The sequence below is a fragment of the Anastrepha obliqua genome, chromosome 4, assembly GCF_027943255.1.
Source record: "Anastrepha obliqua isolate idAnaObli1 chromosome 4, idAnaObli1_1.0, whole genome shotgun sequence".
NCBI classification, from domain to species: domain Eukaryota; kingdom Metazoa; phylum Arthropoda; class Insecta; order Diptera; family Tephritidae; genus Anastrepha; species Anastrepha obliqua.
The window spans coordinates 94,543,894-94,558,968 of NC_072895.1; the positions used below are offsets into that span (position 1 = coordinate 94,543,894).

Genomic DNA, 15,075 nt, shown 5'->3' on the forward strand with positions numbered 1-15,075 from the left:
ACAATCCCAAAATGTCAAAAAAAAGCCTCTCTGACTCGAATTTTTCTGAACATTTTTGGCGGTAAAAGTCCCATACCCTCTCTGGCTGGCTCATCGCCTTTGCAATTTCCTTCAATATCTCAATGTCTCGGAAGCCATATACGACTGGCCTTGAAGACGGTGCTAATATCATTTAGAGTTGCCAGGCATTCCAGAGCATTTACTGAGCAACCGAGCATGCCGGGAAGATATTTATCGTAGTTTTTGTTACGGCGAGTGAGAGAGACCTTTAGATATCCATAACTTAAAATCAAATCATTTGTTTTTTTTTAATAAAAAAGTTATTCAACAGCAAAATTGGATGATTAATTTTGCGCCACCTTGTATATACCTGCATCAGTAAGCACACCTACAGTTATCTATATACATACATAAATACATACCACTTGTTTGGTGCAAGAACGTCATAACTCAACTAATGTTTTTTTAGATATGCACCTACCCTGTCAGAAATCTAATAGATTAACGAAACCAACGCAAAACAAGTCTTGTCGAGGCCCTATGCTCCCGAGAGGAGTGAACAAGGGGAAAAATGCAGAGATACCCTCCTTCATTTATTTTATGTTGTGTAACAAATTTTTGTGATATCTATTAACACTACCTCATCATATGTTAAAATGTGTCTTGGCTTTTATGCACTCAGGAAGGCAAGTAAAATGAAACCTTTGCAGCTGCTTTGCTTGAATTTTTTGTAATTTTTAAAATTATGGCTTCTAATTAACTAACAACTGATAATTGTTGACACAAACGCTGCAACAAGGTTAAATACGAGTCTGTACTCGTGCTGCGAAATCGCACTTCAGCCGCTGACGCTTTTGTGTTATCAGCTGCTTTGTTGCCCTTTTTGAACTACGAAAATGGAATGATGTATTACAAAATTACGAATGAAGGCGAATATATCAATTGTTATGTAGTACGAAAGCGTAAGATAGGAAACACTTTTTTCTGTAGATCTTAAAAATTCTCATTTAACCTTACGTTCCATATGAGAGACTACAAAAATGTTAGGTTAAGTCCAACTTAGAGGGACCAATAAGACTTTTGAGAGATATGTGAAAAGTATGTATTTTAGGCGATTCCTCAAAACAAATTAAAAATAAATACAATAGAGATATCAGTGATTGGCTTTCGACCAGTCTGAGCGGGAAAATATGTGAAAATATTTATAAAAAATTAAGGGTTTTCCAATAACAGGTGTTAGGTGTTAAACAGGAGAGATGATTAACAATTTTTTATGGTCGGAATTGGATGGTATTGTCTGGACAACGTTTATTTTCTACAAGACGGCGCTACGTGCTACAAAAGCCACGAAACCATTGATCCTTTACGGGAAAAGTTTCCGGATCGTGTTATCTCTCGAAGAGTTGATCACAATTGGCCATCGAGATCTTGTGATTTAACACCTTGTGACTTTTTCTTTGGGACCACGTGAAAGGGAAGGTCTACGCCAACAGCCCAGGGTCGATTCAAGACTTCAAAGATGGAATTCGTGAGGCTAGCGAGGACATAGGGCAGGCACTTAGCAATTCGGTTGTGGAAAATTTCAAGAAAAGGATATTGTCCTGTAATCGTGGTCGTGGTGGTCATTTGCCTGCTGTTATTAGGAGGTTGAATTAGTTTTAAAGGTGACACACAGATGTCGCTATTTATCACTTTATCGCGTTGGCAATACTGAATATATATTCATGACAAAGCCTCATCCCTAGGCTTTGTTTATCAGTATCTGTCATTTCGCTGAAGTATAAACAACGCAGTGTTTTCGTGCTCCGAGTATGTCAACTTTCGTGCCGTCGAAACGCAATTTGCGGGAAGCTTTGCTTTTCTGCTTCAATTTGAAAAAAATACAGCCCAAGCCCGTGAATTGCTGCAGGAGGCCTACCCAGACCATACTCCGTCGATTTCAACATGTGAGTACTGGTTTCGACGATTCAAAAGTGGTGATTTTCACACCGAAGACAAGGAGCGTCTTGGCCAGCCCAAAAAGTTCGAGGACGCGGAATTGGGGGAATTGGTAAACGAGGACTCGTGCCAAACCCAAGAAGAGCTTGCTGAATCATTGGGCGTTGATAAATCAACCGTTTGCAAGCGTCTAAAAGCGATGGGAATGATCCAAAAGCAAGGACATTGGGTCCCGTACGAGTTGAAGCTGCGCGACGTCGAACGGCGATTTTTTACGTGCGAATTGCTGATCGAGCGACAAAATCGGAAGGGTTTTTTGCATCGGGTGGTGACTGGTGACGAAAAATGGATCCACTACGATAACCCAAAACGCAAAAAATCATGGGGTTTGTCCGGCCACGCATCAACGTCGACGGCCAAGCAGAATATTCACGGCAAGAAAATCATGCTCTGCATTTGGTGGGATCAGGTCGGCGTCGTATATTTTGAGCTGCTCCAACCGGGCGAAACAATCACGGGGGATCGTTACCGACTGCAATTAATGCGTTTAAGCCGGGCATTGAAAGAAAAACGGCCGGAAACGGTAAAAAGGCACGACAAGGTTATTTTGCAACATGACAACGCTCGGCCGCATGTTGCTCAACCTGTCAAAAAATACCTTGGAACGCTTGGCTGGGAAGTGTTACCCCACCCGCCGTATAGTGCAGACATAGCTCCCTCCGATTATCATTTGTTCCGGCATATGAGTCTCGATTTGGCGGACCAGCGGTTCTCCTCGTACGAGGCTACCAAAATATGGGTTGAGTCATGGATAGCCAAGCAGCGGCCAGAATTTTGGAGAAACGGCATCCGGAAATTGCCCGATAGATGGGCGAAAGTTGTAGCTAGCGATGGCCAATACTTCGAATAAAATATTTTGTACCGTTTTTTCACAATAAAGCCCCAAATCTTCGAAAAAAACCTTTAAGACTAATTCAACCTCCAATATTTTCCACTATTAACGGCATAGCTTCCTCTTTAAAACGAAATAAACATCCGATCATTTATATTAAAAAATAGCATTTTTTTTAATATCAAAAATAACACCTCTTATTGGAAAACCGTTTATTATACATGAAGAATTTCTAAAAACAAAAAAACGGTGAAGTCAAGCCGCATTCGTTCAAGGTGGTGGCACTAGACCAACAACAATGTTTTGTGCGTTTAATTGTCAAAGCAGAGTATTGTCAAAGTAGCAAACAAAGAATGAATTCGCTTTGTTTCATTCTGAGCTGACATCCACACGAATACGGCGAAAGAGGATAAAAAACCAATCTCTGATTTCAAATCTGATTTACCGACACCACCTTTAATAGATTCGCCGTTGGTGAAGTTGACAGACTCCAGCTTTTAATTATATACACATTTTTTGTAATGGCTAAACCCACCTGAACTTCATTGAATGCTCAACCGTAGTCCAAAAGGTCTGTTGGATGCCCATAAAATATCTAGCCTCTCTTTTCTAGCCTCAATTACAATAGCAATGACCAGGCGGACCATTTCAACCTAGATTGAAGCGATGTCAATTTGGAAATGCATTGCTCTAATGTTAAGAAAAAAAAAATTGTTTTGAAGAATTCGAAGACATAATTCTAGAGTAATCGAAATGATCTTGAAATAATAAGTATCGGTTAAAAAAAAAACATTTAAATAAGAAAAGTTTCGTCTAAAAAAAATGTTTGAATAAGACTTTTCTTCGGTTAAAAAAAATTCTTTAAACGAGAATTTTCTACACCCTATAAGAAAATTCTGGCACTATGCGCCCAGTGATCGGTGCGATAGCAATTAATAATTTTAATAAGAAAATTCGAGATTCCCGTTCTTTCGAGTTTAAATTCTTGGTTTTTTCTTGATTTAAGTATACAAAAAGTGAAGAGCTGGGGCTAAGGAAGGCTTGCTGGCACCAAGCTATGGGGCTACGTCAGGCGAAATCCATATTGTGAAAGTACAACCAAAAGAGGTTTGAAAAACCCTACTAACGGGCATTCTCACAGGCCACTACAGACTGCTAAGTCATCTGCACATGAACGGGATTTGGTCTACGGACTCTTATCGTTACTGCGACTAATCTCAAGCGACTCCAATGCACCTTCGATCCATGCTTCAGAAATGAAACATAAAAATAAAAAGTTTTTTTGCAATGCTCCCTACTTTCCAATCAATAACAACTCTCTAAGATTGCTATAGCGGTTTATAAGATTCATAGGCGAGAAGCCATTGCTTCTGTGATATGATAGGACGACAGTCCCATGAAACGGCATCTGAAATTAGTCAGCGCGTGTCCTGAGCTCATGCGATTGCTACAAAGAATGATGTATTCCCCGTTCATATTTGGAATATGACTGGCTCCAAGATCGACCGTGGCATCCAGGCAGGAAGATATTGTGTGCAACGTGGAAGGCTAATTTTCAGATGTCAGATGCAGCGGTGTTCTACAAGCAAATCTACCAATACTCGGTAACAAAGAGATGCTTCTGGCATTAAAAGCATTTACAATTACAACAAACTTGTGTGGGTGGGCCTGTCTTCAACTATTAATATGTAGAGATCATATCAACAAATAGGGTAAATCTTATATGGGTACCCGCTTACAGTGGTTACAAAGGCAGTGCTTATATATCCCTGTTAAAAAAAATGTCAAACCAGGGATTTAGAACCCTTCTTCGGACTGTTCTGGAGCCTCACTAGGCGAAACATTTCCGCAGATTGAATAAGGGGGCGCAGCATTGCTAGACAAATACTGAAGTTATTAGATAAGCCAAGGCCGTCATTCAGAAAATAGCAGCAAGCTGCTTAACGACACTTCTTAACCGTACAAGTCGTAACGGCAGAGCCGTCGCAGGCTTTCTTATTGGCTATCACAAAGTAATTTCCAAAATTTGTGCTTAGGACATTTTGGCCCGTGCGAGTTATGCAATGAAAAGCAAGTAACAGTAGGAAACAGGAGATCACTTAATGTATCCCTGAGAAGCTTTTATCAGTACTCGATTGAGCTCTCTACGATTACCGTACCTGGATTCACACGACCAAAATGGCAGCTCGCCAAAGATCTTTGCGAGGTTTCCAATTGATACGTGGAACGGTGAAGACCTGTAAACGAAGAAGTGCGTTAGAGTAGAGGGATTCTGATCGTAATTATTAGGCGGCTTGCTGTCTACTCTTCTACTTATCTAAACTAAGTTTGAGTGGACGTATATGGCTTTCTTCGCCTTATTAAATGAAACATAGCAAAGGTAATTCAGTTTGATCGAAATGAAACGGCGTAAAATGAGTTTCAACCATATGAAATCAACTTGAGCTCTCCAAGTCTAAGTGTAGCTTTCGACTAAGGTTAGGTTAGGTTAGGTGAAGTGGCTGTCCTACGACGCACCTAGGCCAGTTAGAGGCCCCTTGTGATACCACCGGAACTGTCCTATCCTACTCAACTTGGTCCTCTCTAAACCTCTTTCGACTAAACTCCGTGATGTAATATTTCCCACTTCAAGTTAACTTTCCCTTTTTGGTTGATTTTCAAAAGTCTTCGTTTGTACTTAAATTTTACACAACTAAATTTGTATAATAGCGAGAATTATCACAGCAAGTCCATAGCGTCAATTGCTTTTGAAAGTCACTTATTTACATAGATTTAAATGATATAACGGTGTTTATATAAATAAGCGTTCAAAATGCCATAAAAAGCGTTCATCTATCCGAATAATTTCCGCAAGTCATTTGCGCCAAATAACTACGGCTTCTGTGTTTAGTGGATTAATACCTTTTTCGTTGTAATACCAGTTTTTGTTTTTGTAATCCATTAGAGTTAATTACTAGATAATATGAAATAAAACAGTTGCTCCAAAGCTCTCCACCAAATATAGTTGTTGGTGTTGTTTAATTACGGTACGAGTATGTACTCGTACGTAAATATTTTCAGAGGTTTTCGAAGTAGTTTTGAGATATTTTTTGCGGCAGTGAGGAAGTGAAATAATCGCAAAAAGGGCAATCAAGAAAATAAATACCTTCAATGGCTGTCAGAGCAAGCCAAATCCAGTAAAAGTAATTAATGTTAATAAACACGTTTAGTGTACAGTGGGGCTTATGTGTCATGTGTCAGTGTTTTTTTTTTTACCGGGACATACCAGCAAGTACAGCACTCAGACACAATTAAGTCCATTGTACTGTACTCAGATTCCCTTTTTAATTTCCTTTAAATCTACTCGACCTACGAAGAAATCTGAGTAGATCTTGTGGTGCCAAGGAGCTAAGGAGGTCGCTTAACATATCAGTGCCAAAGACCTCAAACCTGATTCGAGCGAAGGCCGGGCAGACGCACAGAAAGTGGTTCGCCGTCTTGTCCTCATCTCCACATGCTGGGCAGAGTGCACTGTCTGAGATGCCTACCTTTTCCATGCGCTTCGCCCATAGAAAGTGACCCGTCATCAGTAAAACCAGCTGCCTATAGTCTCTTCTGCTTAATGACAGGGGGATCTGAGACAGTCGGTCGGACACGACAGGTAACATCAGTTTTGTTCATCTGCAGCCATGTCAGTGTTACATGAAATAGTTTGGAGGAAAAGTAATTTGACAAAGTAGTGATTGGCAACTATCGCCCGCTGGTTGTGTGGGATGAGGATGAACCAGTAAGGCACTATGGGCAAAAAAGAGCATGGAATGGAATTGTGCATGGACGGAATTTTTTAATTTTTATTTTCCAAATTATTCAAGCAATATTTCCCATTGCACTTTAGACGAAGAGATGGCATTTAAAGTATATATACGGAGGGACAGCTTGAGTCGGTATTCATTACTCCCAAGCAAACTTCTCGTTTTTTTTTAAGAATTTTAGCATTTTGTCAAAGAAACTATCGATAGCGTGTAATCTCCAAACGGCCATGTGAGAGGAACCTGGGAGCATGCCCTACATACCATTGGTATGAGGGCATAGAGACATTAGAAGACGAGCCTATAGCATGAATCTGGCTACAAATATGTTGGACGCAGACGTGGGTGAATAGTATTGGGCCGTTCTGGGCCTTCCCGAAGTAATGTAAAAAGTAGTTCCGGCAAGGGAACTCCCCAGAAGAGGAGGGGGGATTGTTTTATTGGCTACACCATTCGACGCAGCTGCGAAAGGTCGCTGTACGTGCGAAGGCATTTTGGACTCTACCTCACCCACACAGAGAAAATGCTCTGTACTATTTTCATCCTTCAAACAAGATGTATACAGTGGATTGACGATGGTGCATATGGTGATCAAATCTCGTCCCTATTAATCGCGCCCCGTAATTAACCCCATCAGGGCTCGTAGCTTACTCTTCCTCCGTCTGGGAAGAAATTTTGTTAGGAAACACTTGGTGTGAGTACTGCACTAATAGATTTCATGAGATTTATTACGAAGAGCCCTGATGTACTCAACTGTGCCTGCTATAATTGGCTCTCAAATAGGCTTCGATTTAATTGGACACTCCACGGAACCGCAGTTTGCCAATTCATCAGATCAAAGTGTATCCTCAAACAGTCAAGTTTTGTTAGTGGTACAGAAAGACAACTAACTGCAAATTCTTGTCTAGATATATATTCTTAGCTCACAGGGACGAGAGCCATCACAGCACTAGCCTGTGGGGCGTCTAGTAAAATTTGGCGCTAAACTGATTTTTAACGGTCCGCAGCGATACGATGGAGTAGTTAGTTTTTCAAAAGGAGTACCAAACAAACTTCGGAGACCAATGAACTCTTACTGGTTACCAGATGGCACGGAGTTGAGCGTTGTCATTTGATCTCGGTTAATTGGATCTCGGTTGAGACTGTATAACTCTACCCATGGATATCCACTCAAGTAGGTATTCGTTAACAGGAATTCGCAGGAAGAGCTGAAGGCGATTTCAAGGTCGGCTGAAAGGTATTTTGAAAACGCGAAAAAGCATTGGAATGCGAGTTTACACAAAGTTTACTTTGAAGGCAATAAAATAAATATAAATTAATAATTCAACTTTTTACTTTCTATGGACAAATTCTGGTTACTTTCAGAACAGAAGCTGCATATAACCAGGTGATAATACAGGGGCCCCACCTAATCCAAATGTTTAAATGTAAGCGATTGCTCAGACGTAAAAGGTTGCTTCGATTTCATGTCAAAAAAGCGTGTTTCGGCCCATGATGCAGTTAGTTAGCAAATGACTTGACGTGCAATGCAAATGTGAATGATTTTATCGAACAATCGATCAATGGCCTAAGGTGTTTGATGGCTGAATGAATGGCTGTACGTGCAGTGCAATTATTGCTTGTGTGCGTGTTACTGTGCGTGTGTGCGTATGTATGCGTATGTTTATTAGGGCAATAATTTACTTTTTTCGACATGCGCTGCGTTGGCTGGCATGCGCGTGTTAGTAGTGGTAGTGGTGGTAGTAGTAGTAAAAGTGGTAGTAGTAGTGGGAGTTGAGTAACTGGTAGCAGTTGTTGTTGTTGTAGCAGTGCTAGCACCCAAAATGAAAACATTGTCATGCGTTGCACTTGAATGCACTTGATTGACGGCGCTGTCATGGCCGTCGAGGGCAGGTGCAGTGCCAGTGACAACGGCAGCAATGCAGCTGTTGCTGTCGCCAACAACCTGCTGCACTGTTTTTATTGTTGTGGTTGTCGCTGCTGTTGCAGACACCATTTTTGGCATGGTCGTCACTATTTGCTTTATAACAATTAGTACTTGTGAGGAGCGCTTCTCTTGTTGTTGTTGCTTTTGCTGTTGTTTTACACTTGCGTGCACTTCTTCTTCTTCTTTGTCGCCGCCTTTTGCTTGTTGTGCTTGCTGCTGTTGGCGCTGCTGCAACGCATGACTGCTAGACTGCTGCTGCTGCTGTTGCTGTTGCTGGTTAGTAGGCGTGGCATGCTGAAAAAACTCACTCTTTGGCAATTTGCCCGCAGCATTGACATTTCCGTTTCCCTTTTGGTTCAGCTTAGCTTGTTGCTGCTTTTCTTGTTGTTTTTGCGTGCCAGCATTGTTGCTGCGCTTGAGCGTAAAGCTGCTCACCACTTTGGCAAATGTGGACTGTTGTTTGATGATCGCGCCCGTGCCGCTTGTGTTGCAGTTATTTTTATTGCCAATTAGCTGGTCATTGGCACCTGCCAACGCTGCCGCTTCTGCTTTACCGCGGCTTGTTAGCGTTGGCAATGGCAGCGTAACAGCCGTGCCAGTAAGCGCTTGCACTAATTCGCCATTCTTGTCCGTAGTGTTGGTTGCTGTTGAAGCGCTTGGCTCTGCAGCATTACTTGTTGCAACATCACCTGCTGCGTTCGCCTCATGTTGCTGCAATATTTTTTGCTGGTGTAGCGCTTCTTCGTTTAGTTGCTTGCTTGGTTGCAACTTTTTTGGCTTCTTTATAGACTCTGCCTGCCCAGCTTGCCCATTCAGCTGCTGGTACTCTTCGTAAATGCTGCAGCGCTTGTTCGTCTTGGCCACAGTCGACGCCGTTAGCTTGGCGTTTTTGGTTGTTTTTGAAGATTTAAAAATTTTGTTCCACATTTTCTTGCTCATTTCGAAACAAATTCTTTAAATTGGTCAGTGAAAATATGTGTAAAAATCTCTTCGGCAAGGAAATAAAAACCGCAGACTTGCACATAGGTTTGCACAAACACTTTTTTGGAATTTTTTGCTTCACTTTATTTAAAAAAAAATCACGTTTACTCTAAAATTATCAAAACAAATTATTTTTGTTTATTTCAGGCCCTTTTATTCTTCGCCTCACACGCTTCATTTGCACGCAGCTGATGCACAAATTTCGTTAAGCTTATCGCAGGCACTCATCACGTTCGCACAACTTTTCGGTTTCGACAACAAAGCACGACTGATTGCGCGTTGCGAAGTAAATAAAGTGAAGACCACCGGCAAATGCGATCAAGCAGTTAGTACTTGCTGGTACTGCTAGCGTCGCCGTTGCTTCTGCTCTTGCCACTTTTGCCATTACCAGCTACTGCGTCCACTGTTGCTCCGACGCGGCAACTGCTGCTGCACTTCACGCGCCATCTGTGCTACGCTTCGCCAGCAGCGAGTACTCGATACAAATACACTTTTGTACATACATACGTGCGATGTCGTTTTACTTCGTTGCTGTTCTGTTTCCGTCTCTGCCTCTCCTCATCTCTTCTCATTAACAAATGTGGGGCTGCCACAAATGGGCTGAAGCGCGCAGTGTGTTGCGAAGCTCCAAGTTCCATGTTGTCTTCAAGAAGTTGAGTGCGCGCAAATTCTTATGTATCTACATGCACCATATGCATATGCATTTCCTGCAGAGAGAACCATCTGAACTGGACATGGGAAACACTCCTGTTTTGGAGCTATTCACACGAACCACTCTAGCAGCCACTGGATTTACAGCAGTGGAAAAGAGTGCGACATTGGGGTTCATCCAAAATTGTACGACTATCACTGGCATAAAAGCTGATATCTCACGTAAGGCACACAGGTCAAGAGGGCCGTGACTTCTATGGCTTTATTTTTCTATGAAGAAGAACAGGCACTCGAACTGGTTATCATTTCCTGGACGCCAGTTTACAAGTAATATACTTTCCTATAGGGTATCCTATATTACTCTCAAATATGTACACGTTTGCATGCTCGTACTGTGAGTGCCGAAAAAAAGGATACACCTTCTAAATATATAATATTCCTGACACAACTTCGAAAGCACTTTTTTCTAATTTACAAGAAAGCAACAGTTTCATCTACTAGCCGACACCAGTAAGAAGTCCCAAGCGATGTGATTTCCGATTTCGTATCAATTTGATTTTTCCAATTGCTCTAGCCAACTCTTTTAGCCGACGCCAGCGAGAAGTCCCAAGCGAAGTGCTTTCCAATTTCTTATTATTTTGGTATTTCCAATTCTTCCAGCCGACGCCAGCCAGAAGCCCTAAGCGAAGTGGGCTTCGTAAGGCTCTTGTAGCTATTTATGTCTGTGCTAGTCATTTTTGTTCAATCCTCAGGGAAATATTTTCCAAAATATTTTCGGTAAAATGTCCAAAGCTCTCATAACATTATGTACGAGAGGTGCCTTTTATATGTCGGTATTAGAGAACAAAAACAAATTTTAATCATCGAAAATCACTTGATTGTTTTTCAAAATATTCTCCATGAAGATCTATACACTTTTGCATGCGTTTGAACCAATTGTCGAAGCACTTTTGCCACTCTGAATGAGGTACCTCCAAAACGTGCATTCTGAATGCCGCAACCGCTTCTTCAGGTGTCGAAAAACGTTGACCTCTCAGTTTGTTTTTTACGTACGGGAATAAAAAGAAGTCATTCGGTGCCAAGTCAGGACTATACGGCGGATGACCCATTAATTCGATGTTTTGGGTGCTCAAAAATGCAGTTGTGTGAGAGCTCGCATTGTCTTGGTGAAGAGTGATCCGTCTTTGGCGATTGGTTTTCCTAATTTCTTGGAAGACAACTGGCAAACAAATGGTTGTGTACCACTCAGAATTTACTGTTCTACGTTGTTCTAGTGGTACGGTTGCGAACAACTTTTGTTGGATTTGGCTCATCTTGAAACACCCATACAGTCGACTGCTGTTTACTTTCAGGCTCATACGCGTAAATCCATGATTCATCACCTGTCACGATGCCATAGACGAGTTTCGAAGCCCCGCGATCGTATTTTTTGAGCATTTCCTTCGACCAATTGACACGAGCCTTTTTTTGAGCGATTGACAAATTGTGTGGGATCCAACGCGAACAAATTTTTTTGACAGTGAAATGTTTATGCAATATTGAATGTATGCTGGTCCCACTAATGCCTAAGATTGTCTCAATCTTACGATAGGTCACATGACGATCTTGCAATATCAGTTCGCGCACAGCATCAATGGTTTTCGGAACAACAACTGATTTTGGACGACCTTCACGAAATTCGTCTTGGAGTGAACTACGACCACGATTGAATTCACCATACCATCGATAAACACTGGTCCTTGATGGAGCTTCATCGCCAAAAAATGAATTAAGTTCATCCATGCAATGTTGCTGAGTTAATCCACGTCGAAAGTTGTAAAAAATAATCGCATGAAAATGTTCACGATTTAATTCCATTTTTGGACCGAGATGAATCTTTTAAGTTAGTGTAAACAACACAAATAGCGCTGGTATTTCAAAACGTTCTGAGCACGTAAAAGCCAAAAAATGTCAAATTTTGCGATACAGCTGTCAGTTGCCAGATTGAAACACCAGGGTTGCCAAATCCCGACATATAAAAGGCACCCCTCGTACCACCACATCTTCTGCATGCCTCAGCATACTCGGCTCGCAATATGACGATTTTCTTATAAAATAATGTCTTGGTAGAATACCTCAATATTCGCCTCAGTATAGCTCTTGTCTTTTCACCACCAAACCTCAAAGATGTGTAAATTCTTTCGTTAGGTAAGAGGCAGCTGTATTGAGTTTTTACGCATATTGTTTGGGGCGGTTTGGGTTGCAAAGTGGAATATAATAGACTGGTTTAGCCTAACCAAAATTTAGCTGAGGATGACGTTGATGAATAACCAGTGAAGTTAATATGTACATTTGAAAGCATTCTAGAAACTGTGGCTGAATAAATGCCGCGCGTAATTGTACTCAAATCCTCGCAGAGAAGACCTCCATCCCCTCAAGAAAGTTGGACATCGACACCGTATGATTTTAGCTATACTCTGCTCATTTTCAGCTCTGCAGCTTCTGTAGGAGTTGTTGTAAGCTATATACAGTCTTCTAATATGGATACAAAAACACAAATTCCCAGTAGAAACGAGAGCAAGCCTTGCTACGTCGCGCCTTGCCTCGTCACCTCAAACGAAGCTGGTTTTTCCACAAAGCATTTAGACTTTACACCTCCCCACAAATAAAAGTTCAAAGGTGTGATATCAGACGATCTTGGTGGCCAATCCACTGGTCCGAGACGCGAGATAAATTGCTCACCGAAACGATGGCGCAGTAAATCCATTGTTTCACGTGGTGTATGGCAAGTAGTGCCATCTTGTTGAAATCAAATGTTGTGGAGATCACGGCCTTCAATTTTCGCCATCAAAAAGTCGTTTAACATGGCGCGATAGCGTTTATTGCCACTCACTGTTACATTGGCGCCAGTCTCGTCGTTGAAGAAATATGGGCGCATGATTTCTCCAGCTCATAGGCCGCACCAAACGATTACTTTCAATGGATGTCATGACTGTTCTTGAATGGCTTCGGGTTGCTCTTTAGCTCAAATACGACAATTTTGCTTATTGACTTAGCCATTAAGCCAAAAAATGCGCCCAATTCGCTGTACACCGTAAGTTGGCCTGAGCGGCGATGAACACTTTTCTCAGAGCGTCAATTTTCGTAGTACAATTGTACGATTTGTAAACGTTGTTGAGGCGTAAGTCTTTTCATCATGAAATGTTAATGAATACTGCAAAAAATTATGTACTTAGCTTGACAGTAGTCACGCGTGAACTGTCAAAAAAATTCGATTGAAAAAAGTACCTCCAATCTGATCCCCCTTTATTAAAAAATATACACCTTCTTTTGACACCCACTGTATGCTCCGTAATGACTGCAAGCTCTTCATATGATCAGCGTTCCCCTTTTCACTTAGGCTTTTTATTTTGTTTTCGATTTTTGTTTTCCGTCCTTTACTTTCGTTATTTTTATTTTTTTTTGATTTTGTCTCCATTGCAACAAAGTCGAGATACCGACACACCGTAGCGTCGATGTTTGACTTGGGGTGCAGTTCGGCGCTTCAAAGACGGACGAGTGAGTGCGGCAGTGGAGAGTGGAGTTGACGTTTATTTATATTTATGTTTCATATAAGACACAATGGATTCACATCGAAAATCAATTGGCCATCATTCTTCTATGCCACAATTGCCAGTTTGAGGGCAGCTGATGATACCTACTAATACATGCATACATACGAGTGTGTCTGTGTGGATAAATTTGTCAAGTACCAGCCATAATTCCCAAGCGGCGAATGGAAATTCTATGCAGATCGCTTGTTTTTAGATCAGAAAGTTCTAGTTCTCAGTAGGCAAACCGACTTTTTCAATTGGATTCGTTAGATTTTCTCTCAACGGAACCAATTAAATGCTTTCGTTGAGGTTTAGAAGAGCGAGAAGTTAGCTTGAGTATTTCTGTATGTTTGCTTGGTACTGTTTAAATTAGATGCGTTATTTATTGATATTTCTAATTCATGGATTATGTGTCACTTTCAGCGAGTCTCACAATTAGATGGCGTACTTGTAAAATTAGTGAGTCGTTCAACTTCCAACTGCATGCCAATTAATCATACACAAGTAGATTACCTCAGAGTAGAAAGTGCAAGTTCTTAAAAACCCTTTGATCCAAAAATGCCAAATCTTACTTCAGCAAAAGCCGCTCAGTTGCAGAGCCATTGACAAAATGTGGTGGTGTTGATGCTGGTTTTCTTCTTGAACTATGCGCCATACCCTATCCTACTGAGACTTGTAGCTCTCTTCTTTTCAATTTGGAAAGGAATTTCGGCACTTCTTTGGGTATCCCTTGTTGGATGATTGCGCTACCACTGTGGATTTTTTTTGTCGGAACAGATTAGCAAATACAGCACTCAGACACATTAAGTCCATTGTACTGCACTCGGGCTCCCTTTTTAATTTTCTTTAAATCTACTCGACCTGCGAAGAAATCGGAGTAATGCAGCCAAGGTGGTCGCTTCTTAACATATCAGTGTCAAAGACCTCAAGCCTGATTCGAGCGAAGGTCGGGCAGACGCACAGAAAGTGGTCCATCATCTCACCCTCCTCTTCACATGCTGGGCAGAGTGCACTGTCTGAGATGCCGGCCTTCCTTTTCCATGTGCTTCGCCCATAGAAAGTGGCCCTTCATCCAATCAGTTGCCTGCAGTCTCTTCTGCTTAATGACAGGAGCATTTACGACAGTCGGTCGGGCATTACAGGTAACATCAGTTTTTTCCATCTGCAGCCTCTCTCAGTCTGCCAAGCTTGCTTGTGTGTTCAAATAACCCGTTTGCTAACCTAGTTCAGCCTAGATTTACGGGGTTCAACTACCACTGAAGTGGTTGGAGGGCTGTCTAAGGCCATGAGCGCAGCTTTACTGTCGCTGCAGACACGTACAGATCT

General features: G+C 41.6%; 1 protein-coding gene across 8 annotated transcripts in view; it reads right to left on the reverse strand.

Moving 5' to 3' along the window:
• The window catches only part of LOC129244938 (homeobox protein 5), a 177,053-nt gene that overhangs the window by 40,627 nt on the left and 121,351 nt on the right, over positions 1–15,075 (reverse strand). Inside the window, exon 1 of one of the 8 annotated variants that reach the window (XM_054882854.1) lies at positions 8,854–9,487. The exons of the other annotated variants lie outside the window; for them this stretch is intronic. Within the exon in view, the coding sequence (XP_054738829.1) occupies positions 8,854–9,484 (631 nt within the window). The 5' untranslated portion in view covers positions 9,485–9,487. Of the gene's footprint in view, positions 1–8,853; positions 9,488–15,075 lie in introns of those variants that run through there. 8 annotated transcript variants of the gene reach the window in all.